This window comes from Girardinichthys multiradiatus, chromosome 3 (genome assembly GCF_021462225.1).
Source record: "Girardinichthys multiradiatus isolate DD_20200921_A chromosome 3, DD_fGirMul_XY1, whole genome shotgun sequence".
Classification (NCBI taxonomy): domain Eukaryota; kingdom Metazoa; phylum Chordata; class Actinopteri; order Cyprinodontiformes; family Goodeidae; genus Girardinichthys; species Girardinichthys multiradiatus.
In genome coordinates, this window is record NC_061796.1 from 19,581,288 (window position 1) to 19,608,978 (window position 27,691).

Consider the following 27,691-nt stretch of genomic DNA (forward strand, 5'->3'; position numbering starts at 1 on the left):
ACAGCTCCAGTTTATTTCTCAATGCCAGGGCTAGTGTGCTCCCATCACTTTGTAAGCCCAACACCAGCCCCCCACCATCGGCACCACCCAGCAGTGCCTTCAACAGGGCCCCACCTGTCACCTGTCAGATGCACCCTACCTTTAAGTGGCCAGTTATTTTCTATTGGTCTTAGATGTCTTTCATATCATGGCTCATTAAAGCGCAGCACAGTAGGCAGCATATTTACATAGGCTACCGAGGAGGTTTTAATTTGCGTTGGTACGGAGCATGACCGGAACTGAGGAATACAGCGCCAAAATGATTTCTTCACATGGTGGCGCCTTCTCGCCCCCACGTCAGACGCCCACCCTTCCCCCTCTTCGTCTTCTTCCCCATTTGAAAACATGTAGCCGGGCGTAATTGCTTGAACCGGGGCACAAAGTCTGAGACAGAGCCGTCACTGAGCGGCTGAGGTTTCTCCCAGGCAACAGAGCGCAGGCCAATCAAAGCCGGCAAGTGAGCAGTGTATGGTTGTGATCATTCGACTGAATATATAAACCATTAGTGTCTTCTGAAAGTCCCAACTCTTTCAAATAGTTTACAACTTTCTAATGTTTACTCAGTGTGACTGGCTACTATTTTCATGGCCCAGTGCAGAATTCAGCTGTAGTGCCAATTGCTGTCCTGCTCTCACAGCAATAATGGCTGTTTTTATGTTTATTTAGCAAATGAGATGGGTTTTTTTTTTTATTCTCATCCCACTACTTAATTGGTTATGCAGAGCTTCTGTAGCTTTTTCTGTGTTTATTAGAATTATTATATATTCAGTTTTTATGACAATTTCCCTTTTGTGTGATTTATTTTCCTAAGCAGGGCTTTTCCAAGTTTTTAGATCCTGATTACAAATTCAAAAATGCAGTGCTTTGCAAAGGTGTTCATACAGACCAACACAGAGAAGTACATAATTGGGAAGTGGAAGCCAGACATAAATAGTTTCAAAATAAATAAAAATTGTAAAAGTGTGGCATACTTTTGTTTTCTCCACCTTTTTCAGTAACATTTAGTGCACTTATAAGAAGTCACCTGATAAGTAAATATAGTTCACCACACTGTGGAAAACTAACAAAATGCCAAAGTGAAACATAGTGGTGACAGCATCATGCTGTGGGGATGTTTTTATTCAGCAGAGACAGTAAAGCTGGTCAGAGCTGATAGGAAGACAGAAGTAAATACAATCCTGGATGAAAAGCTGTTACAAGGCTGCAGAAGGCTTTGGACTAGGGTGGAGGTTCACCTTCCAGCAAGACAACGACCCTAAACATATAGACAGAGCTACAAAGGGATGGTATAGATCTGTGGTTCCCAACCCTGGTCCTCAGGGAATCCTGTCCTGCATATTTTAGATGTGCCTCTGTTCCAGCACACCTGATTCAAATGATTGCATGACCGCCTTTGTATACAATCAAGTGCTGCTGTAGCCTGGTAATCACCCAGTTATGTAAGTCAGGTGTGTGGCAGCAAGGAGATACCTAAACATGCAGGACAGGGGGCCTTGAGGAGCAGGGTTGGGAACCACTAGTTTTGATCAAAGCATTGTTATGTGTTAGAATGTCCCGGTCAAAGTACAGGTCTAAATCCTATTGAGAATCTGTGGTAATACTCTACAATTGATGTTCACAGCTGTCCTCCATCAAAACCGACTAGTTTATGCTAAAAGAGAGAAAAATGTTCAACTTTGTTTATGTGCAAGAATTACTACAGACATACCCCAAAAGATTTGCAGCCATAATTTATGCAAAATGTTTCACACAGTATTGATTTGGGAGTAAAGTGGCTGAATACAAATGCACACCACATTTAAGAGTTGTAACAGTAAAATCGTTTGAAAACTATGTATTATGTTCCATCCTATTAAAGACCACTGACGTTCGTGTGAGAAAATATAGACAAGTTCAAGAGACATGAGTACTTGTGCAAGGCACTGTAAGCAACAAGGCAAGTGCTTTGTTGTTGTTTTTTTAACTTACTTTAAGAAGGCTAATTATTTATTTGACAAAACAGTAAAACTGCAGACCTCTGACTTTCTATCTCAAACTGCATGTAGCTTCCATCAGATAGGATTTCTGCCGAGATTTACTTTAAACAGTAGGCGCATCCCAGGAGCAGAGACTCCTATATATGTTGAAGATACCAATATCAGCTGCCAGTTTAGCAATCTATTAAAAAGACAAGGAGCCATGGAGGGTAATATTGTCATAAGGGGTTCCATGTCACTCCCAAACTACATAGAACACTGGGAGATTCAGCAGTCGCAGAGTCTGCTCTTCAAACATTTGCTCTCCTCCCACATCTCTCTAAGGACTCGTCGCTACAAACTGGCTCGTGCAGATGCACTCCAAATAGCAAGCTGTTCATCATGCATTGTCATAGAACAGCCTCCTTCCCCTGCCCCTCCTGTAACACCCCCCTCTGTCTAGTCCACCAATGCTCCTGCTGGCCCTACATCCCAATCCACAGCTCTGATATCAATCAACAGCAATGAGGCTGGCTCCGGCTTCCTCATCATACCGAACTACGCCGCTTTGCCCTTGCCCAGGCACCACACCCAAGCCGGGATGGGTGCCGCACCATGCCATGTGGGATTGGGCAGATAGGTGGGAGAGTGGACGGACAGACAGTCGAGCAGACAGACACGCAGCCGTGTGATTTCAGAGTAATTTTGGAAAGCATATTGTCTAATTTTGCCATCTGTCTGGGAGGGAGCGATGGCAGCGCGGAGCTCATTTGCCGTCTGCTTGCTTTATTGCGGCTATACGGAACAAGTTTTTGGAGCATGATGCAGGCTCGGGTGCACAGCCCAGCGCAGCTGAGAGGCATGGCCATGCAGGCACTACGTTTCCAGCACTCCATCATGAGCTACTGTTTGTCTCTCACCAAGAAGCACATCTAAAAATACTTACGTATTGAAGCTTCGATCATCTCTGGCTTGTAATAGAAAATACAACAAAGGAAATTAAAATGCCATTGGAGTTCGAGGATTTGCTCAGATTTCTGAGGACAAGTTTTCGAGGACAGGTTGGGAAAAATTGTTTTGCGCCCTGTGTCCGTTTTGTGCGGTGTCCCCTACCACCAGGCCATTATGAACTGAGTCCAGTTTACTCTCCTATAGACACACACACACACACACACATACATTGCTGTCACACATTGTGGATCACGTCTGGTTCAGCTGCTCCTTGGCTCTGACATTAATACAGAGCAGATTGGTGGAGATCTGCAGCCCTTGTTGTTTGATCTTTCCTCCTCTTGCCACATTTCCTGGCACTGCCCCCCTGCCACACCGCGTGGCGCAGGCAGGACTGGCATGGCCTCAACGTGCCTGCCAGGTTTGTTCCCTGTCTTCTTCCCCTTCCAACTCATTCCCTTATGCCCGCTCCATGGATTCAGCTCTGCAAATTACAAGAGCTCCCCTACCCCCAGCAACAGCCAGGATTCAAGAGACCTTCAATCTATCAGTTTGTCTTCTTCAGAGAGGAGTGATGCTACCTCGGCCTGTGATGTGTCACTCGCCTTCCTTTTTTCCATCATAATTGTCCTCTACTGTAAATTAGGTTATCTTCCTCATTCTCCTTTCCAAGTTGAGCTGAAATGGTGTTCTGTGAAGATTCAATTTTGGCACAAATTACATAAAATATCAAATATTAGAAGTATTAAGCTGTAAGGCCATGACTAAACATAGGATACAAGCCAAGCTTCGCCTAAGAACAAAAGATTTCCTGAGCCAGCTGAAGCCTCAAGTTGAACAAACACTGTATTTTATTATCAGGAGCCCATCCCCTTCCATTCTCCATTTGTTCAGGACCATCATTTAACTTGTAATATCGCCTCTGTCAATGGAGAATTGAGTCTCATTGGAGAAAATTTTAACTGTCACATTATGGAATGTGTGAATTGAAAGCAAACACATTTTGGAAGTAAAGGCAGCCGAGGTGCCCCCTGAAGTATTTGTTCAAAGGAATGATGTTTTCCACAGAAGTCTCCTTACTCCTCGGTTCCCCCAGAGGCTTTGATCACAAAGTTTGCAAAAAAAAAAAAAAACATTTAATTTTGTAATAATACTGCTGAATAATGTTGACACCCAATTTGCATGGTCTGTCTTTTTGCCTTCCCCCGTTTATGAATCGGCATCAGATGTCGGCCTTATCTTCCCATTTTTCTGCATTAAGCACTTCATTTGCGACTAATGGCACGCACACGATTGTTATTGTCCTAATTTATTCCAAGTTTAAGATGAAGGGATGGATAAGGTACAGGAGACAATAAGTTGAAAAAGCCAGCGTGATGCCTCAGTTAATGAGGCACATCTTTTTCCTTTCCTTTTTGTTCTTTTTTTTTTGTGCCGTGGGGGTCAAAAGCACAAGGAACGCTGATTGAGAGCGAAGCGAAGAAAAACTGAAATGGCAATTCAGAAAAGAGAGGGTGAGGGAGGCTGAACCATGGTTCTCTTTGCTCTAAATGAGCTTTTGAAGAAAATATGAGATCAAACCTTGAAATGGAAGCTTGCATATCAGCTGGAGTTGATGACCGGCTAAGGGCCTTGAGAGCCTATAAAAGAGACACTGAACCCATATAGAGGAAGAAACTGACGCTATGGACTGCACTGAATCCCAACCATGTAACCATTCAGTATGATCTAGCAGTAGAAAGTAGCTATAATTGTAAATTTAGACGATGTCAGGTTTGGAGAAAAGGTCATTATGTGAAAATGCTGGTTTATGTACAATTTCATTAAGTTGTAACAATTTTCTAGCCTGGATTGAAATTTACCTGAACAGTTTCCAGGAAATTGATCTAAATAAATATATTTACAATGCAAAAGTATTCCTGCCCCTTGAACTTTACACATTTCCTCTTGTTTTAATCACAACTTTCAATATTTGTATGGGATATTTGTATGGGATTTTTTTGTTATTGAACAAAGTAGTGCATTATTGCAAAGTTAAATAAAAATATCCCGGGTTTTCAAAATTTTTTACGAATAAAAATCTAAACATTGTGGTGCACATATGTATTTAGTACCCTTTATTCTGACATTCCTGGGTAAAAATCAGTGCAACCAATTGCCTTCAGAAATCAGCTAATTAGAATCCATCTGAGTATTATTTTAATCTCAATCTAAACCCAGCAAACTGTTTCCAGCTTTCCATAAGCCATGTAAGGGACACACCAAACATGTAGAAGAAGGTGTTCTAGACAGATGAGACCAAAATTTAACACGCAAAATGCTGTGTGGAGAAAATGTAAGACTGTACCTTACTGTGAAAAACAGTTGTGGCAGCATTTTGCTGTGTGAATGGGTTAGGAAAGCTGGTCAGAGTTGATTCATAGAACAATTGGGGACATTCCTGTTAACTGGAGCCGAGGTTCACATTCCAGCATGTTGGGATTATTAATCTGAGAATATTATTTAATATTAATATTTTAATATTTTATCAAATAATATTTTGCTCTGTTAAGGGTTGTCCTGTGAATACCAGCCCAGTAAGGCGATGGTATTAGGACAAAATAGAAAGGTGTGAGACGAGCTCTGACATTATTGAACAGCATAAACTCTGCACACACATGGAATGAATTCACACAATTTCTTAAAATATGAGCATTTATTAACAAACATAAGTCAACTCAAAGTCAAACATGTTTCAATCAACAAACTCTTTACTATGCTAAAACAATCCAACTAAACTACCAAGCAGAATTAAAGAATAATGAAGACTAATGGGCTATGTACAATATAAACAAGTTGATTAAAGATGTTTGAAAACCATGACCAAAAAAGTGATGCAACATTACCATGCAATGTTTATGTTTGAGAACCAAGGATTATCTTGAAGAACCTGGAAATGAAGTTAAGTTAGTCTTGGAAATAACTTAGGCAATAATCTGCAGACGTTTATACAACCATTCATAACACAAGATCAGATCAAATATTATTTTAATAAAATAATGTTTTAAGAATAATCTGCTGAATAAAACCAACCTTCTGGATGACTAATTCTCAACGCGGTCTCATTAGCTGCCGTTATTTATTGAAATAATATTTAAAGAAATATTATTGAGGGAATATTTTGGAAAAGAGCCAAATATTTCTGGAGAAATGGGGCTTAATGGTGTTTACTTAGTTATCAAATTTAGTAAAATGATGTTAGGGACACATTATTTACTGGATTGAAAACTAACCTTTCTGGGTAAACCTTATTTGGCAGCAAGCACGTGTCCTTAGCTGTTAGCAGTTGAAGCTAACAAAGGAGGCTGATAGCTTAGCACTAGAATCAAACACACCTTTAAAAATACCATCAATAAAAGGGTTAAAATGCATAAGTGCGGACGGCGCGTTATGGCCGATCTTCTGTTTAAAATCAGCCTTCAAGTAAAGTTTGTTTTAACTTTAACAACATACAGACAAAGAACACAAAACTGAACACGTGTGCTGCAGATATTCTGCTAGCACCAAGATTGCTGAGTTCAGATCATTTCAATCTAAATCCCTCTATTACTCTGCCCAATCACCTAACCTCATGAACCATGCTGAGGAGTTGTCCGGGCGACGACGAAGTTTGAAGAGAGCTCTGTGAACAATGGATTAGCTTCCAGCTAACTGTCGGGTCGACCAAACTGCACGTGATACTTGTTGTCCTTCTCTCAGGCAGGGAAAACCACTTCACTCGGCTTGTAGAGACAGCGTCTCTACTGGGGACTTCTCTGGGACAGTTTGCTTCTGCAGGCCTCAGAGAGAAAGTAAGCAATGCTTATACCTTAATTTACCCGTTTTTATGAATGAATACCGGATTCTTTCAACAGTAATTCATCAGTACTTAACTTAGCGCATATGATTGATGATTGTATGATACCCTTGGATCCAGTTTGAAGAGTTTATGTCTGTTTGCCAGCAAAGAGACATTAGCGCAATGTTCCTCTCCGGCCAGTCTCTCAGCGGAGTCCCGGATGGTAGCGAAAGACTTGTGGGGGAAGTGGGGGTTTTATGTGGACAGTGGCATCATGGGAATTTCGCTGTTACCCCCAATTCCTAAGTTATGCCGGAAGTAGGTTAATGCAATTTATTTTGAAAGTTCCAGAAAAGTCCGTACCGTATTTCCTGTTGTAACTCATGGCTGTGGGTCCCAACAAGCAGGACAATGACCCTATACATAAAGCCAAAGGAAATCAAAGTGTGTTCGTGTGTTAGACCAGAGCTAAATCCAGTTGTGCCCAGTCTTGAAAACAGGCCTTCACAGAAGCTCTCAATCCAATTTCACTGAAACTGAGGTGTTTTGCAAAGAAGATTATGCAAAACGTACAGCCCCTAGATGTGCAGCGCTAGTAGACAAACACCCGAAACACTTGATATTTTAGTGAAAGTCAATACAAGGGGGCGTGGTGCTGGTGGTGTAGGGGTTAAGAACACAACCCGTGTATAGAGGCTACAGCCCTCAAAGCGGCCGTCTAGGGTTCAAGTCACAGACCCGGAGACCTTTCCCAAATGTCTTCCCCCTCTCTCTCCTCCTGTTTACTGTCGGAAAAATTGAAAAATAAAGGCCTCTAGTGCCGCAAAAAAAAAAAAAAAAAAACTCTATGCAAGGTCTTGAGTCAGGGTTGCTGAACAGAAGTGCGCGCCTCACTTTCCAGTTTGTTTGTTTTTTAATCTTAAAAACCTTGTATTTTGTTCCACTAACTTCACAACTACGCACTACTTTGTTGGTCTATCATATAAAATCCCAATAAAAGATATTGACATTTTTGTTGCAACGTAATCATTTGAGGAAAAGTTCAAGCGGTATGAATATATTTCACAACAATACGAGTTATTCCTTTTTTCAGGTCCTCAGTTTGGTCAAATGATTTTGTCAGGGACCAGAAAATAAACTGCTGTCATCCCTGCACATTTACCAAACTATAGGAGTTCTGCTCGTATTTCCTGCTTGACTTTGTTGGACTGAAAACGGTTTCTTATGTAGCTCGGGCTTCATATATCAAATTCTTTAATTTAACCAATGGCAGCCCAAAGACACAAAGCAGAACAAGAGATGAGCTCCATTCATTGGTTTGGCAACTACTGCCTCTCCATCCACAAAAGAATGAAAGGCTTCTCTTAGGAGTGTACACGGTGTCTCCTAATGTGAACACAGGATCAGTGTGTCTCTCAGGCCTCCTGGGCAACATATGGAGCCCTCCAAGTTAGCGTTCAACTTCCTAACGGCTATTGTGGAGAGTGGCGCTCTGAACGGGGCCCTCTGAGAGCTAATTAGAAACCCTCGTGCATAACCTTGCTTGGAAGTTGCTGTGGGCTGCACCGGGGCCCAAACAAGGCAGGATCTGTGCTGCCTGCGAGATAATAAACAGAATTTGCATATAATTGTCAAAGTCTGGCATCCTCTGACGATGGCCAAGCTGCTCTTCTGAGACACATCGATCAAAAAAAGGGTTTGATTGTTTACAGGCTCCTGTAATGTGAGAAAGATGTTTGTACTCATTCTGGCATTTTTTCCATTAGAATTCTGGATCTTGATACCCCCGCTAATTATTCCTCGCACCCTCCACTGCTTCAAACTTGTGATTGGTTACAGATAATAAGGAATCCCTACAAAACATATTTAGCTGCAGAGTAATTAAGCTGTATTAGACTTCATTCATACCTGCCAGAGTGTAATACTGTGCTGTTACACGGTGACGCTTTCAATTAATGAAAATGTCTAAAGCGGCATACATCTGGGATCAGCGTGCCGGCTCCAGCTCGACTGTATTTGTCATGCGCTGTAAGCCAACACAATTACACATACCTAACTGTAATTGCAAAGTAGCAGCTCTCACAATGGCGGAAATAGAATTATCTCAACGGAAAGCGCTAGTAGGTCCAGTGGGTCATGAGAAAGAGGAGCAGTACGAGGGGATGGGGGTTGGGGAGAGAGAAAAAAGAAACAGAGAAAAAATGCAACCTTTTACCAACCTGTAAATCATGCTTCACTTTTAGGTGGAGGGAAAATAAATAATGTCTGAAAGTGCAATGATTTTGGTGATTTAGGGGAGCTTTTGAGCAGCGCATTACTAGAGGTGACAGCTCGTGGGAGATAGGCAGGTCGTGTTAAGAGGAAAGGATAAGAGGCTATGACATTATGTCTGTGGGGTTACAGTGTCAGAGTCAAAGCGTGAGCCACTATTACTGGATCAATACTTCTCAGTTTTGCACTTATCTCTGGGCAGATGGTTAGCAGCAGCAGCTTCTCTGGGTAAACACAGGGACTAAATGCCACAACTGAGAGACCCACCCGCCTCATTTTTCTACTGTGGGAGAGAAGCATTGGATCAGCAAAATAATTAACATCCGAGCTTCTCTTTTCCCTTTTTCTGATAGAGAGAAATTCTAAAAAAATTGTATTCCGACTACAACTCTTGCTCTATTCTTAAATGGATAGTTTAGTATTTTTGAATTGAGGTTATGTTGAAAGGTTTCAGAGAGGTAATACCTTACTAAAGGTTGCAAACTTTTGAAGGGCATCTTGGAGTGGGTGTAGTTAGTATTAAAAATGTCAGATATGCCCATATAAAAAATGTGAAATTAGCTTTTGGTCCATAATATTGGACACAGACAGAAGTGACAAGTCTATTGAGACATTTTGTCACTCTATTTAGTGACCAATCACAAAAAACAGAGTAAAAAAGTGGTGCGCTATGAAGGTAGGTACTTTCCCAATTTGGAGTAAGATTTTCCAGGGCAGAGTGAAAGATGGAGAGGTAGAGGAAAAGCTTGAGTCTCACTCCAAAAGGAGTAAAAGTTGGCAAGCAGGTAGATAATTGTACTTCGTAGATTAAGATTAGTTGGACCCAGAGGCTAATAGATAGTCTGACAGGGACCAAGACCAAAGTGGACCTCTAGTGTCTTAAAATAACTCAACATTTCATGCAAATACTATTTCATGAATCTTTAAACTGTTGTCACACTAGCTTTGGGTGAATATTATTATGTAATAATAATAATGGTCCAATGCAAACATTTCAGTAGTTTAAAGGTTCTGAAAGTTGTTTTAGTACTGCAGAAGTCACTTTGGTGTTGGCTCTTCTCTGACTGTTAACTGTTAGCTCTGAGTTCACCTAGTCAAAATTCAGAAATAGCAGGTGACCCTCCTCATATCTTCATTTAGTCTAACTCCAGATTAGGTAATAGCTAGTCCAAGAAGGGCCAAGAACAAAACAAACTTTTAACGTCTTAAAACAACTCCAGTCTCAAAAATGTCATTGCAATTTATGCAGACACTTTTTAGAGAACCCAACATATGTATTTCGTGTTTATTACAGAGAAGGATCCTCAAAATGGAAAATGAAGATGGTTTGAAGGCTCATGAAGTAGCTGTTATAATGTTATCAACACTGAAGTTGCTTTAAGACAGTGAAAGTCTGCTTTGGTTTCAGCCTCTCTCAGACTAGCGGTTAGGTTTAGCCTGCAAGACCCACTAATCTGGATTCATACTAAAAGCTATACTGTAGGTAGGGCATTACAAACCTATAACCTTTTAACAGAACCTCGCTTCAGAAATTCTTAGCTACCCCTTTCATATAAGTTGTTAAAGCATCCATTTATTGTTGGATAGGTTTTGTGTTCTGACCATATGTGTTTTGTAAAGTCCTGCCGGTCAAATATGTCCACCCTTTATGCCTTGGGTATAAAAAGAAAAACAAGTCCTGCTCTCACACAGGAAAAAGGAAACATTGTCACAGTGAGAAACAAGAAAAAAGTGTGTACTTTCAAGTCTTTCATTAAAACTTCTGAAGCCTCTGAGTTAATCCTTGCTGTACATAGAACAAAAACTCAGCATTCAACAATTAAAAAAAAGAGCTAAGTAAGAGAGAAGGGAAGAGAGACACAGAAAGAAAGATGAGGAGGGTGGGTGGGTTGGTGAGGAGGGGATCTGACTACTGGTCTGATCGCTTCATATTCATATTCCTATGCAGGTCTTATCACTTAAAAGGCTTTCTAATTACAACAACAAGACAAAAACTCCTTGGATTCCTTCCAGACCCGCTAAATGATAAAATAAGCTTGCACTCTCTCTCCTTCTTAATCTCTGCAAAGCACCTTGGAGCCTCATCTCCCAAATACAGCCGAATGAATGTGAAAATGCCATTTAGAGATGCAGGTGTGACATTTGATAAGAAACTTCTGGATTAAATATGTTCTGCTAATGAGGAACCCAGCTACCCCATCAGGGCAAACTATTGGTGGAATTGTGCGTGCGCTGATAACGTTCCGCACGCAAAACATCCAAAATTCATTATTAATAAACAGCCGCATTCTCTATCACACGGAAAGTCTGGATCCTTCAGTGGAGAGACGGGGGTGTTGCGTCTCATTAGGAGACACAGAGGAAAAGAAGAGGGGGAGTTACGGGTGGGGGTATTAACTGTTTTCATATTTTGCTGTTTGGGTTTTTTTTGGGGGGGTGGGAAGGGGTGTGGGGCTGGGGGTGGAAGACACAATTTCAAAGGGTATGTTAATGTTGCATTGAATGTTGGAACAAAAGAGTTGAAAGTTTCAGGGGATCTGGCAGTGAGTGTAATACTCCGGCTATAGCTAATACGGAAAAAGAGGGGGATAGCAGCAGGCTAAGCCATTGGTGCAGCAGAGTGGGAAGTCCCTGGCCCCGGCTTGACATTTAGAACGATTTGGAGAAGATTAAAGCCGTATTACTGCTGTAGTCCGTAATGTGGCCCTGTAATGAGGTGTGAGTGCATTACCGTCCTGCCGAAGTAAGGCGGCAGGACAGTATCTGCTCTCTTCCTTTAAGGGAAGGGAGCAGACTCTTGCCTGTACTGGGGGGCAGTCACCAACGAAAGTCCCTGAGTTTTGGAGCTGGAGAGAGGGGAAGAGACTCCAAAGGCCTGCCAGCGTAAGCCAAGTCTGCCACAGCTGAAGACTTGTCAGTCTAAACCAGCTTAGTTCAGCCAGCCAGTAAAGTGTCTCTGACTGACAGGCGGCACTTTGTTATCCGGACCAGTAACTGTAGGTCCATGTCATGCAGACTGGAAAAAATTTTGTATTCAAATATAAATTAGAAATGGAATGTGGTATTGCTGTAATTCTGGCAGCTGTGCTTTGACAATAATTAATTTTGGCCCGTTTAGCTTTTTTAATTCTTTTACAGTGCATAGTAAGAACGAATGGCAGAGCTAAATCTGAAGCCTGCCTAAAATAAAAAAAGAATGACTAAAAGAATGCATGTGTTATCTGCAAAACTAAAAACAGAGGTAAGTCTGTGTTAGCGTGTGCAAATGAAGGTTGCAGGTGTCGTCCGTCCGTTTAAATCGCTCTTTATGATGTTAATTAGTTGTTAGCGTAATTTTCCCTCTGCCGCCATCAACCGTGAGAAGTTCAGAGACCCCGCTGTTAGCAGAGTCAGTGCCGTGGCACCATTTCAAGAGCTCCCAAACAGGACGACCGGTGATAACGAACAGGTGATGGGGCCTGATGCTTATGGCAGCAGGATATTGGCGAGACAATTGAATTCGTCGGGAGAAATGAATCTTCTGGACAGCATATCTCATGTTAAAACAACACACATTGCATGCAATTTGCTTATGCAGGAGGGTGATAAAGTGTGCTTATTTAAAAGATAAACAAAGGGGGAATCTAGTGCAGTAAATTGTGCATGTGTGTTTATTCCTGATGAGTAACGCCAGAGGTTTATAGTCCCAGACACAGCAGCCGTACTTTATGGCAGCTCTGTGGAGGTGATAGCAGTATTTATGATACTGGAATTTATGTTCTACTCTTTTTTCAGACTGTATGTGGTGTTCTGTATTTAAATGTACTTAAGAAGATTTGGTGTTTGTCTTGTGTTTGAGTAAATGCCTTTGAATGATGTCACCTGTAACAAGAGGTCAGATTTATTTTCCAGTGGAATCCGGCCTCCCAAGGTTAAATTCAAACATTCCAAGTTTTTCTCAAGCTGTTCAAATAGAGAGGAGTTTCACCTCCTCTCTATCCCCTGCCACAGCTAATCTTAACCCCTCGCAATAACATTTCCACTCGGCTTCCTCCGACTCCAGACATATTTGCTCTCCCTTGCTGCTTGCGTCCTGTTAAGATTTAAACAGCAAACACAAAACGCAGAAGATAACCTGCGAAAAAGAAAAAAGGGGTTGGGGGGGCTTTGGAGAGACTTGACTCCGAACATTATTTTAAAGACCGGATCTGAGAGCTTGCAGCGTGGCAGTCGGGCGTGATTATCTGTCGTGATCCCTCTCCGATGCACTAGAGTCATTCATCTGCCGATCCTCCTTTAAACCCCCCTCCCCTTGTGCTCACACGTGGGCCCCTATGCAAAGGCAGACCCCCTAATCATGTCGACACTGCGTGTCATCGTCGTGGATGAGCAGGGCCTAGAGATGAGGACGGCTCTGTAAACACGAGCAGGAAGCGCGGAGCTTCCCTCTGTTCCCACTCCTACCCCACGCTCGCTTGGAATAAGCAAAAGGGAAGATTTAGGGATTTTCACGGGACCCAACTTTGTAGTATCAGCTTTTCTGCGGTTTCTGGGTGCTGCCGATGGGATATTGTTCTTAGCTTATGAAGTGCCGCCTGCCTGTTATAAGCTATTTCTTTTTGTCAATAGAATTATAATTTCAGAGCTGAACATTCGTCTCTTTCCCCTGTTCTGTCTCCCCTTGCTGGGGTTTAACTCTTCAGTATCTGCTGCAGTCCACATATTGTCAAACAGATTCTGTCACTGACCTTTGCTGCTGGCCTCTAATATTCAGATAACAAGCAGAATCTTTATGAGGAGCTCTTATTATGCTGCTGGCGCCATTTTTCATTTGACCTCTAGATTCATAGAAGTCAACTTTTTTTTCACCTTTGTCGGTTACGAACTATCCTGACAGAGCAGTAAATCTAGTGTGCATCAACTATTCTATAAGCAAGCTAATACAATTGGCTGTTTCAATTGGGACGTATATTAAAAATAGAGCTGTGCTCTCTCTCCCTGTCAGGATTCTATTATGGAGCGTGCTCCCGCCCCTTGTTTTGATACAGCAGTAATTTAAAGAGCGATCTTAATTGACTTATTTTTTCCGCATGTCTGTCGGAGCTTGTGCATGCACTCCAATAAGAGTCTTGTTTCTTTATTGGGCCACACACAATGTACTGAGTTCAATTTTACCATTCATAATGAATGCAGCCTCGCCATTCAAATGCAGCCATAAGCACACAGCAGATAAGAATTTAATTAAATGTAGATTAAAACCAAACAGGAAAACACACTGGCTGATAATTTTTTATCACGTCCCCTGGTCATATTTTTTTTTCTCTGCCCCCCCTCCCTCACCAGGCCCCCATTCATACTTTCGACTTGTTCTTCCTTGGGCTACATCTTTTCAGCTTGCCAAAAGTGGCGAAACACCTCACACATCCGTGGCTCCGTGAGATTGTGTAAAATGCAAAACGAGGGGCGGTCACACGATTAATCAGAATCCTCGTGTCTGGAGGAAGATGGAGGCTGGCGGAGGATTGAGATGGGGTGGGGTGGGTAGGGGTGCAGGGGTGCAACGAAGGAATTAGTTGCTTCATCCCAAATTTGCATCATATTCCAAAGGACAATCCCAGCACTGTAGGCAAGGGGAAACATATCTTGCTCTGCAGGAACAATTAAATGTTTTGCTACAATGGGGAATAAATGTCACCTTCAGTATCAAATTGTCCATATTTGCTAAACATGTTGTTGCACCGAGTGCCTCGAAAGCATGCCTGAGCAGAAAGTAGGGGGATTTTTTTTTTTTTAAAGTGGACCACAGCCTCGGCTAACGCGCTGTGACACACATTCAGGAGCTGTTCACCTCAGGCTCTAATAGTGTGTCGAACTCCACTGGGGATACATTGAGCAACTGTAGTCTTGTCAGGGATTTCCTCCCACTGAAACCTTACACCCGGGTGCTCACTTACATATTAAACCAGACATAAAATATTTTCACACTGTTAGAGTTTCCACCATGTTGTACAATTTAATTATTATGAAAACTGACAAGCCTGGTGTTAATTATTTTTAGATTTTTTCTTTTTTTTCTATTGAAGAAGAACATTAATTTCTCACCATCTGGCATATTCACACTTTGTAGGTTAATTCATTTGGATTTTTTTTTACACTTTGAGGAAACTTCTGAGTTACCTGAATGGGTTTTTATAATTAATTCTGCAGCAATGAGAAAAAAAAAAAAACTTTTTAATTAGACTTGTATGATTTTCTTTGTGTGCACATACTTGTACCTGCAGGATTGTAAAACATGATTTCAGAAGATGTTGTTGAAGAGTTCCTGCTGTTGCATCAGCAGAGAGGTTAGAGACGTCCCTGTTGCCGATGCCCGTCTGGCTGCCGGTGCCCGCTTTCCCGTCTGCCCACCACCCCACCGCAGCAGCCGCTGTATCTCAGTTCCACTCTATTACCCTCACGCAGGCGATTGGCCTTTTCTGTGGGGAAAAGAGCAATTTCCTGTCGCAGTCTGTTTGATCAAGTGCTAAACCCTTGTGATCAATAGAGAGACAGATGTCGGCTCCAGATGGCTGCATGGTGATACCTGGGGCAGCGTGGGGACTTGCCAGGACGACAGAATGGCAATGAGCGAGGGCAGCGGCTGTGCTCCCGATGCACCAGCCGCCGAAGCACAATGTGACAAACGCAATTAAGCCTTTTAGCCGCAGATTATTTATTTCCCTCGCAAGGTAACTGAAAATTTAATTAGCACGTACGTTAAGCAATATGTAGAGTACAGAAGTGCAGAGACAGAGGGCATGCTGAGATGGTGCACCACTGACTGCAGTGTGTGTTGCTGTGTTGTGAATACCAAATAAAAATGCATGGAAGCTGTTAAGGGGCAAAATGGTGAAAATTACTAAAATGATCACATAACTTCATTGTGTACAGAGCAAATCAATAAATGCTGAATTCCAAAATGAACGACAGGTGCATCTTTTTGGCTCTCTGTCTTTCTGGAGAAGAGAAAAATAACTGCCAACACCAGAAGGCCAAAATAGACCTTTCCAAAGAAGAGAGACAGAGGAGGAGAGAGCCTTCCATGTTTTAAAAGGCAAGCATTTGCATTAGAGTTGGCATTCACCATCCACCCCCCTCCTCAAATACACACACTCTCATACACCCACACACCCGCAGACTGGCCAGCCAGCCCATGTGGCGCAGGGCCGGAGCCATGTTGGAGGAACCACTGAGGCGAGTGGCAGTGGAGCCTCGCTCTCCCAGGAAAAACCGAGCTCACCGCCATTGGCTTCGCGCCGTTCACCTGCTCCCGCCGAGACATGATGGGAAGGGGGACACGGGCCACGGGGCCACAGCTGGAGAAGGGGAGGGGTAAAGGGGTTTAGCTGGGCTGTCCTGTAACGAGGGGTCTTCTGGTCCCATTAGCAGGGCTTGGTCAGAATGGGCCCCCGACCAGCCTGCCGCCGCAGCGGGGGCCGCAGTAAACACATGTCGACTGGCCACAACCAGGACACAGGCAGCACTACCCACAGAGAGGGAGAGCTAATAGAGATCTCAGTGGGACAAACCTGTCCAAATAAAGAATAAAGCTGAGCAGAGGGGAGCCAGTCAGGGCTCTGCTTTAATAGTCTTCTCCACTTCAGTGTAGACAGGAAGGAGCTGACGTCTAATGAGGGAGAGCAGATTCGTACTGAAGGAATGTGGCTTGTTTTTTTTTTAAACTGACAGCACAGAACTCCAAACTGTTTCAGCTTACTATAAAATGTTTAATATCATCAAATTTGTCTGAGAAAAACGGAAACCTTCTCATTTTTGTAGATCTAAAAAAATCTTAATAAATGATTGATTCTCTGAATATAATTAAAATTAATACATTTATAATTGAAATACTCAGGTTTTCATTGCATTCTAGTAGAGCAAAAATAGCTGCTAATTCACATTTCCATTTTCTCCCCCTATAAAATGATTACAACACCATTACCAGGCAAACATCCCTCTGCCGGTTGCTATCGTCCCAACCGAGAAGCACCAGAGAGCAGCCACAGAAACGCTTTTCCACTTTAAAGCAAAACATTTAATTTATGCCAAACGCTCACTCAGTCACATCTCTGTATCATATGGGTCAGAACTGTTTGCTCTAATGTCCTCAAATGGTTCCTAATTAAGAGGCTGGATGACATTGTTGTTATGGCTGGCGTTCTACTGCCTGTGAATGTATACAGTAGAGAGAGAGAGAAAGAGACAGAGAATGTCGTGCACTGTGCCGGGCTCCCCTGGGAGGACTCTTTAATTTGTGCATTCTGACCAGGGTGCCATTCGCTCAAGGCCTCGAGCTCTGGATAACTGATTGCATCTGCAAAAAAACACTTGATACTAATATCAGTCTGGATATTTTAGTTTGACAGGAGCGATATATGGAATGATGGGAGTAGTTGGGTTGCTTAATGCAAGATGAAGCAAGTTTACTTAAGGTTTTGGGATGCCATATTTTTCTCTTTCTCTGTCAAAAAAAAAAGAAAAACAAAAATAGCAAAATCCGATCACTAAATTTTAGTTCATATGCCACGAAAAACAAAATTAATAATAAAATTACAAAAAATCTGTTTCTCACATGACTAAAATAGTCAGAACCATGCTGCAAAGATGTATATGCAGACAGGCTTCTGTGCTGCCTTGCATGTCTGAGGCATCTCTGCATCATCACAGCAGAGCAGCCACCGGCCTGCAGCTTGAGCAAGAGAACAGCACCTCCTAGTGGCTGAAAGAAAACATAAGAGGGTGGCAATAACACAAGTAATTCTATTTTAGTTTGCCATCAACAATAATAACAATTGGCTTATTTGACCTTATGAGTGATCCTTGCACTGGTTTTAAACTCAGCTCTGGGTTGGTACAGCTGTGAGTCATCCTAATGTGTTCATCTCTGATGAGCCAGAAATAATCCAAATATTTACTTGTGTGCATGAGCAGGGTTTGTTTAGTGTTTGTCACTGCACGGTCCGGTCCACTGTCAAGTGGAGATACAGACATTATGACCAGTGGACCCACATATTGGAAGCCATGGTTGTGTCATATTGTGAATTCCTCCTGTGATGAAGCTATGTTTAAGAAAAGGGAGGCGACTGTTTCTGGTGTGCAGCTACTTGATATTCGGATGTGCGAGCGGCTTGTTCCCATTTGACCAGGAGGAGCCGGAGCTGATTTGAAGACAAGAGGAGTAGAGGTCTTTAATTACAACCCTCTCTGTGGCTTCAGGCACCACTGGCCTCACTTCACAATTAAGACCAGCAGTTAGTGCAGAGCCAATAGACAGAGATGAGAAATGTAAGTAGCAATGGAAAAAAAGAGAAGTCTCTGCATTAACAATCAACTTCACAAAAGAGATTTGAGTTCCACTCTGAATCTGGAATCACATATTAAAAACTTTCATTTTTTCAAAGTAGAACATAAATGGCCAAAAGCACTTTTATATGAGTAAACCCAACACATCTTTCTCTCAAGCTGGTTTATCCACAGTGGTGCTGTATAATACCTGACCCCACACTGAGAATTCATACTATTTATTTGTTTCATTTTACCTTAATTTAACCAGGAAACAGTCCTTGAGACTACAAATCTATTTTACAAGATTGTCCAAGCCAAAACAGTAATACAGAAGTCACAATAATTATGATTATTTTGCTTGTCTGGTTTGTCTACAAAACCAGACAAAATTAATAAATTCCATTCAGACAATAATTAATAAATTAATAATAAAAAATAAAAAATAAAAAAAGAATGTAACAATAAAACAATGCAGATGTTTTACAAATTATAAGCTATTAAAAAATCTGTAATCAGTAGTCCAGTCCATATATTGTCATTTATTTATATTTGATTTTGCTAATTCTATTGTGCGTCAAATAAATAAATAGCTTTGAAAATATCCCTTTTTCTGTTTCACAAATAGAATGAAGGTGTCTTGCATCTCAAAGCTGTGTTTTAAAGTTCTCTGGACATTGTAGAATGATCAGGCTTAGGTTTGGCCCGTCATCTAAACATAGTTTAGATTTTGATCTAGAGTCTAACGTTGATATGAAGCTACAGATGCTAACTTTAGCATTGTTAGCAGCTAACAGTATTTTCACATTCCTTACAAATTGTTTGTCTTGTCTGACACAAAAAAATATCTTAAATTCTGCTGCATAAACAATCTAAAAGCTCTTAATGGTGATGATGCAGGCTTTATAAACCAACTCTGTCAGACAAACTAAAACACAGCTTCCTTTCTTACTTCAAAATAAGAGTTTCAAAAATTAAACAGGGAACCATGCCTCCATATCTGGGGCTCATAATAATAGCTTGGACTACAACAGCAACTAGATGGCGGTTTGTGAGAAAGTTTTCACTTTGATGAGAAATATTGGCACGTATTTATATTGTGTATTCCACAAGATCTTATTATGCTCCAAGAGGTAAACTTATGAAATCTATTTTTCAAGATGCATGTAAAACGTTTCCTTACAAGATCTAAGATCTCCTGATCCCTGCCAAGAACTGTTTCAGGGGTTGAGAAGATGGAACCAGCATTGTTGCTAAACTAGGTAAATGGGGACAAACTTAAATTCTTGCTCCAGGACAGAAACGTTCTCAACTAAAACTCTTGTGACAGTCCTTTACTAAATTCATATAGTCATTCATAATACAACCCATAAAAACATATGAGCCTTACTGTTCCTTACTGGACACTGAACCAAAGTCTTTAGTTCAATTCCAGTCTAAATGTTTATGTGGAAATTGTTGTTAGAATTTATAAAAAATTACATTTACAAACTAAAGTTCTTAATTAAAATGTTAATCATTTTGACGGGTAATATTAAATACCCTCCAAAAAAATGTTGTTATAGTGCTTCATGCATTGAGATAATGCCAATGGGGCCCTTTTAGTGCTCCCAGAAGCCCCATTCAACCCCTCCTATAATATGTGGCTGTGGTGCAGTGAGACTGTACTCCAGAGCCGTAATGGCCTCAGCAACCGTAATGTGTTTGGACAGATGGGAGAGGCAAGTGCTGATGTGCTTAACTACGCATTTTACAGCTAAACTATTAAAGAGTTGTGCTGTTTACACACCAACATTTCAATACCTGTCTTCAGGCCAGTTTAATTATCCGGGCCCTTCTGTTATTTCTGCTGCTTTGTTGTCTCTCAGCTTTTGCACGAGGCATAAGAGATTTGTTTGCAGCTTCATTAAGATATGGTGGTGGTAGCGGTTTGCAGGAAGTAAGAAAAAAAATGTGCTCAAGTATCTCATACTCTCTTCTCCCTGCCTCCCCCGTACAAACACAGATACTGTACACATCCACTTTTCTTATAAAGTCATTTAAAGTGAGAAAATTAAAAAATGCCCTGTGATGCCTGCACTTTGAAATCTCTCGGGGCTTTAGGCAAAGGGGAGGAGACACACGCCCCCAGTGTCTCCGATTCATCCTGAGACGTTTGATTAGCTCATGAGTGCTTATGGAGGGGGAAAGGGTTTGCATTATAATTTTGTTTCATGAATTCCTTCATATGTTCATCTTCAGCTACATGTTCAAATGAACCATTAATCAAAGAGGAGAAAGGGAAGAGGGCATTTAGCCAGGAGTCTCAGGGCCTCAGTGAGCTGGTGGATATGGTATTGAGAGACGGTCGGAAGCAATGGTTTTTAATTATCTGGACTACATACAGGATGCTGTTTTTGATTGTTTTAATGAGGCAGCTGGCCTATTGTCTCCCCTTAATTCCTCCATTGTTTTTAGAATATGTCATAGTTCTTTATTCTTTTATCAGGTGCTCTGCAGGAGGATTTAGACAATAGCCTTCTTTCCAACAGTATTGGCCACTGCACAAAGGCAGCTCACACTGCAGACAGTTAGCAGGCAAACAAGTGCAAATCACAAGCTGCACTTTCCTTCAGCCTTTTCCCCAGTTTCTCAACTTAATGCTGTTGGTTGTTTGCTCTAACTCTTGACCCCCCTTTCAACCCCCACAGTCCCTCATTCATGCCTTTGTCACAGGTGGCTCACCTAAATTTCTCAGATTTAATCACCTGTAAGGAAAATGCTGTGTGAGGCAAATAACCATGACAAATCTTTTTAAAGAACTCCTTCAAGGAACATTTGTTTTTGTCTGCTGCCCAGTTGATGCTTCTGCTCTGGCAGTTTTTAGTGCTTTGTTTCTTGATGCAATGCCTTGCAAAAGTATTTATTTTTCATACATATTCAAGATTTCATGTCATGTTACAACAACAAACCTCGTTGTATTTCATTAGGATTTTATGTAATAGACCACAATGAGATAGCACAAGATTGTGATCTGGAATGAAGAGGTTTTCAAAATGATTAAAGAATAAACATCAAATTGTGGCGTGCCTTTGCATAGTCTTTATCAACTCTGATACCCTTAAATAAAATCCAGTGCAACACATTGCCTTCAGAAGTTGCTTGATTAAAAAATAATGTCAATGTGTGGCATTTAATCACATTATGAATCCTGCTGCCTTGTGAAGGCCGCAGAGGTCTGTTAGAGAACATTAGAGAACAAACACCACCATGAATACCAGGGAGCACAGCAGACAAGCCATGGAGAACATTGTGGAAGAGTCTAAAGCAGGGTTATGTTATAAAACAATAATCCAAGCTTAAAACATCTCACTGACTTTTTTGAAAGAAAGTCATTTGCAATTCAAACAGAAATCCCTCAGAAAACACAACTGTTGGTGGCAGCATCATGCTGTGGGGATGTTTTTCTTCAGCATAGACAGGGAAGCTGGTCAGAGGTAATGGGATGACACATGGAGCTAAAGACCGGACAACCCTGAAGTAAAACCTGTCAGAGGCTGCAAAAAGACTTGAGACTGGGGTGGAAGTTCAGACTCAGGCAGGCTAAATAAAAATGCACGCCACACTTTTCAGATTTTTATTTGCTAAAAAAAAATGAAAAACGTTATCTTCCACTTCACCATTATGCACTACTTTGTGTTGGTCTATCACATAAAATTCCCATACTATACGTTAAAGATTGCAGTTGAAAATGCGACAAAACGTTAAAATGTTCAAGAGGCATGTGCCTCAGATTTGATCCCCTAAAATGTACACCATGTCTGTTCACCCCTATATTTGGATGTCTTTTACATGTGCAGAGGTAGTTACAGTGACATCTTTAATCTGCAAAGATTTTATTAAAAAGTCCTGCAAACCTGAGCAATTGTTTCCCAATTCTAATTTAGATGCCTCTAACGGTGTGGTTCAAACAATTTTCCTGCAGCCTGAAATGAGTCACAGTAACAAGCTCAGCACTGCCTCAGTAAAACTAGGACACACAGTCCTGAAACTCTCTTCCAGCCTTCTCACACACAGCAGATGGAGGTGTAGCAATCTTGGCCAGAGGGAAGCGTTCGGAGTTCGTATTTGTCAAAATGCAGTCAAACATTTTCATCAAACACCCCATGATTCGCTTTATTTCAGCTGAGGACAGTATCTCAGGTTTAGATTGATCCAAACAAGACGGATTGGTATCTGAGCATCAGGGCCTCGTTCCTGATTCTCTTTGTAAGGCAAGAGCACCTGAACCACACTGAGAGACTCAACTTTTATGGCTGGTACAGCGATATGTTCCTCGCCATTGTCAGCGGCAGTTTGTATCTACCTTGACTGTGACTTGGACAGACAGTGGAGAGGAGTTTTATTATTTTAATTAGGAGATAAAAATTCAAAGGGTCTCTCCAGGCAGCGTGTGGTATGACAGAATCAAAAAACAATGAAGCAGAGAGCCCTTAAGTGTTCGTGTCGCCACAGCAGATTGGCCGACAGATAGGCAAGGTTCTTTCAAGTGGCGCTGACATGCGTGCGCACAACTCGCAGGGAGGAAGTGTACACACAAATTTCACTGATCTTGACATGTTTGTGCTGCTCTAATTTTCAGTGAGTCACAACCAAAGACGAAGTCCTGGGAAAGTTTTAATCAGGGCATCGACGACAGATCTAAGGCATACTATTTTAATTAATATAGAGGAGTAATTTACCTCAGAGACCCTGGATCACTCACGATACATCTATAGTTTTCATTTCCCAGTAACAGAAATGTGGATTTTTTTCCAATGCAATTCAGTTTATTTATATAGCGCCATTTCACAACACATGTCGTCTCAAGACACTTCACAACAGTCAGGTACATACATTCCAATTAGTCCTAACCATTGAACAGTGCAGTCAGAGTTAGTTATTTATTCAAATTGGATAAAAAGTTTTTCTATCTAAGGAAACCCAGCAGATTGCATCCAGTCAGTGACTTGCAGCATTCACTCCTCCCGGATGAGCATGTAGGGACAGTGGACAGTCACTGGCATTGACTTTGCAGCAATCCCTCATACTGAGCATGCATGTAGCGACAGTGGAGAGGAAAAACTCCCTTTTAACAGGAAGAAACCTCCAGCAGAACCAGGCTCAGTGTGAGCGGCCATCTGCCACAACCGACTGGGAGTTTGAGAGAACAGAGCAGAGACACAAAAAGAACACAGAAGCACTGATCCAGGAGTACTTTCTATGTGAAGGAAAAGTAAATGTTGATGGATGTAGCTCCTTTAGTCGTTTCACCTAGAAAGAAAGAACAAATAAACTCTGAGCCAGTTTTCAAGGTTAGAGTCTGAAAGAGAGCACATAGAGTTTGTTACAGTTAAGCTCAGTCAATCACCATGTCTAGGAGAGAGAAAGGGTTAAACACTAAAAGACAGGGCTATGTGGATCATCTGTAGAAGCTGAGCATTAAGTTGTTGTCAGCAGAAGCTCGGACGATTCCCCTCTCCAGAAAGGTGTCACAGGTAGACACAGAGCCAGGCCAGGTGTAGCTTCTAGGAAGAGAAAAGAGAGAACAAGGTTAAAAGCTGAAATAACAGCAAATAATGCAAAATTGTAGAGTAGTGTGAGAATGTAGCGAAGAGGGTGAAAGTGGTCATTATGTCCTCCAGCAGCCTAAGCCTATAGCAGCATCACTACACAGATAGTTTCAGTTCAGATTATTTAGTTAAACGGCACTTATTTACAACAATGTCGTCTCAAGGAACACCACAAAGGGTCCCACTGATGGTCATTGTTTTACTAAAAACCACAATGATTGGGATACCTCCCTCTGTCAGACTGATTATAACCATTGGAAAAGAGAAGGGGTCATACAGGTAGCAGAAATGGAGGGTGAGTTTGGACCTCAACCATAACTGAGCCATTCAGTCGGTCGTTTCATCCAGTCTGCAGAGCCGTTTTGAACCTGGTGATTCACAGATTTTGTGCAAACATGAGTAATCAACACTGCACATGTGTGGGGGCTCTACTAGCAGCCCCCCCACCTTTACACCTCTCCTGAGGACTCTCTTTATTCCACACCAGCCAGACCTCACATCACGTCCCCTCTCAGCCGGATGCTCCGCCGGTATGTTTGCACATCTTTGAAAACCAACAGCGAGCTCTAATTAATTGTCCAGCCTCCCTCAGAAACAATGTCCTAATTCTGCCATTTAGCGGGAGCGTATCATAGTTTGTTGTTATCTCTACAGCCAGATTTCTGTAAATAGTCATATTAAAAACTTTAATCTCTTCAATGTAAAAATGAAGTGCAGCTGAAAAGCCTGTCATGTGCTGAGATAATTTTTATCTGAGCTAAAACCTTCATTCTCTGCTTTTACCCTCCCACCCCCACTGTCTCTGACTTAATGAATACGTTCAGAAGATTTCAGAGGAATGTTTAATCCCTAAACACAACAATCTAATAATGTGAAGGACCTGTCTCAGTACTGTAGCTGACAACAACACACTGGGCAACAGTGTTCCCCTAGCTGAGGCAGACTTCACAATGAAAAATGGGTCCAGTATTACAGAAGGACTCAATTGAGTCAGCTGAGATAAGTCAGAAACTAAGCAAGCTTGAATTTTTTGATGTTGTTGAAAATCCTGTGTTTTTATTGGTGACACATGGTGGTGACAGCATCATGCTTAAAGAAAGCTTTTCTTTAGCCAGGACAGGACCCATGTCAGAATAGATGGGAAAAGTATGGCACTAAATACAGAGAAATCCTTGAAGAAAACCTATTAGTGGCTGTAATTGACTTGATACTGTGGTAGAGGTTCATAATTAAGGAATAATTTAGTTAATTGAATGCAGAACATAAAGAAACCATGTAAAAAACATTCAGTTTAGCACAGTTTCAGTCAGGCTACCATGTTCACTGTGCAAACATCAGAAAAGCCAAGTTATTGGTGAACTGACAATTATTTATTAAGGTGCTGTTGGCTTACTGGTCCTTCAAAGTGTCAGAATATTTTTTTTAGCCCGAGTTAGATGTCTGAATAAACATACATACACAATACAACTAGGGATATAGTAACTGATACTCCTGGTAGAGTCCACCAATTTAGTTTTTATCTTCAGGTGTTTGCCATCCTGCCATGCATTTTAACAAGGTTCCCATGTCTATTGAAAGAGAAAACAGGTACCATAGTATCACAGATCCTCCACCATGCATGATTTTCTCATATTCATCATTGGTTCTACCTAGAATATCTGCTACTAAAAATCTAAACCCTACTCTCATTTGACCAAAACACACAGTTCCAGTTAAAAGTCCCGGCAGAGTTGAACAAGCTCCACATGTTAACGTCTGTGGGACAGAAGACTTTTCTCCTGTCATTCCTCTCAAACAACCAGTCGGCATGTAGATAGTGTCTACTAGCTGTTATATGGCCACTCTGCAGCTCTTTAGCAATGAGCTTTGGACTAAACTATTAGGTCTTAGAAAAATGTTTCATAACCATCCGAGGCATTCACGTGTCATTTTTCTCCAGGACACGTAAAACTAAAGTTTGTAATATTTACGTGGTGCAAGGACTTCTGCAGACATTGAAACACCTATCTGTGCTTTGTCCAGGTGGCCAGCTCTGGTGCACCACCACCAAGAATATGATGGAGGGCGAGGAGCTGGTGGCGTTTGCGGTGGATTTCGACTCACGCCTGCAGGCTGTGAACCAAATGTCTCTGAGTGAGGGCATGTACCCAGCCCGCCTGCTCGACAGCATCCAGCTCCTGCCCCAGCAGGCCGCCATGGCCTCCATCCTCCCCACTGCCATCGTCAACAGTAAGTGTCCAAACACAGACAAACATAGAGCAGGAACCTTTCTTTTCTTTCTCCCTTCCAGTCTTGCACATAAGTGCCACTCAGTCACCTGTTTAACAAGAAGCGCTGTCTCCGGTGGGTGTAGATTAACCCAGATGAGTCTCTGCGCTGCAGATAAGAACCGTCGACCTTCAAGTTTTGGGTTCACATAAACACACCCAGACTCGAAGCGAACGTGTTAATTGCAGAATACTCGCCTCATGCAAATAGTGTGTTTGTTTACTTAGCAAAGGCTATCTGGGTTCAGCTCGACAGGGAGGCTTCTGTAAGCAGATGGTCCAGTGTTCTTGTTTGCCCTTGAGAAAGTGTACCAACCTCGTGGTAGCGGCATAGCGATAGGCTGCAGCCGAGGATTTGGTGGAAAAGCCTTTTAATGCAAGCTTTGAGTCACAACTGGAGAAGAGGAGCGTTTATGTGCAAGCTATTTATCTTCATACTCACACTTGAAAGTGTTTGTGTCCTGATATAGCGTCCCGCTTTGTTCCTTTCTGTCTCCTTTCAGAAGACATTTTTCCTTGCAAAGCATGTGGAATCTGGTTTCGGAGCGAGAGGAATCTGCAGGCCCATCTTATGTATTACTGCAGTGGGCGGCAGCGGGAAACGGAGACAGTGGTGGAGGACGGTGACAATGGACCCCACCAGACCCCCAGTATCTGCCCCTTCCCTCAGTGCAACAAGACCTTCTCTGGAGCCAGGGCCCTGGAAATGCATTTAAGCACCTCACACAGCGGTCAGTGATAATGTCAAGGGTCCAAAAGATACAGAGCTGTGAAATAGTACTTGCTCCCTTTTTATTTCTTTGGTTTTGCTTGTTTTGTCACACAATGAACACCAGACAAATTTAACATCAGTGAATAGTAGCAATATTCAAATGCTATACAACCCCCTCCTTAGATCTTAAATTATCTATGATTAATCACATTTTTGGCCCGATCTGTAAAATAAAAAAAATACTTAAGATCCCACTTCCTGTCTGACAACATGAAGTAGGCTAAGAGATATAGTAATGGATTTACACAGGGTCAAGTTGGTGTAGATAGCTTTCATCTCTTGATAAATTATTTATAAACAATTTTTTGTATTTTCTCAGGTTATTTTTCTGATTAGAAGTGTTTGAGGATTTGAAAATATTCAAGTGTGATATAAGAGCAAAAGCAGCAGAAATCTGGAAAGGGGTGAATACATTTTCATGGCACTGTCAAAGGCAATTGAGTTTTAGCATAAAAATATACCTTTTGTTGTGTTATTAGCTTTTGTAGACATATTTAAATTTTTTAAATAAAGAGGCTTTTGACAATTCTGACTATTGGATGGATTTTAACATGAATAAGGAAAAAAGTGACTGCCATTTCTTCCAAGAAATATACATATCCTTCTGTCACCAAGCACAGTTGACAGTTTATCTTTGAGCAAAAAATAAATAAATAAATAAAAATGAAGTGATTGGGAATAAGCTTTTGGCATAATGCACAAGTGTTTGATGGTTTCTGCAGTTAACT

The 27,691-nt window shown here is 41.6% G+C and overlaps 1 protein-coding gene across 2 annotated transcripts in view; it reads left to right on the top strand.

Moving 5' to 3' along the window:
- The window catches only part of zfpm2a (zinc finger protein, FOG family member 2a), a 160,444-nt gene that overhangs the window by 129,066 nt on the left and 3,687 nt on the right, over positions 1-27,691 (top strand). For both annotated transcript variants that reach the window (XM_047360493.1, XM_047360494.1), the window contains exons 6-7: positions 25,947-26,153; positions 26,695-26,922. In XM_047360493.1, coding sequence (XP_047216449.1) covers positions 25,947-26,153; positions 26,695-26,922 — 435 coding nt within the window. The remainder of the gene's footprint in view (positions 1-25,946; positions 26,154-26,694; positions 26,923-27,691) is intronic.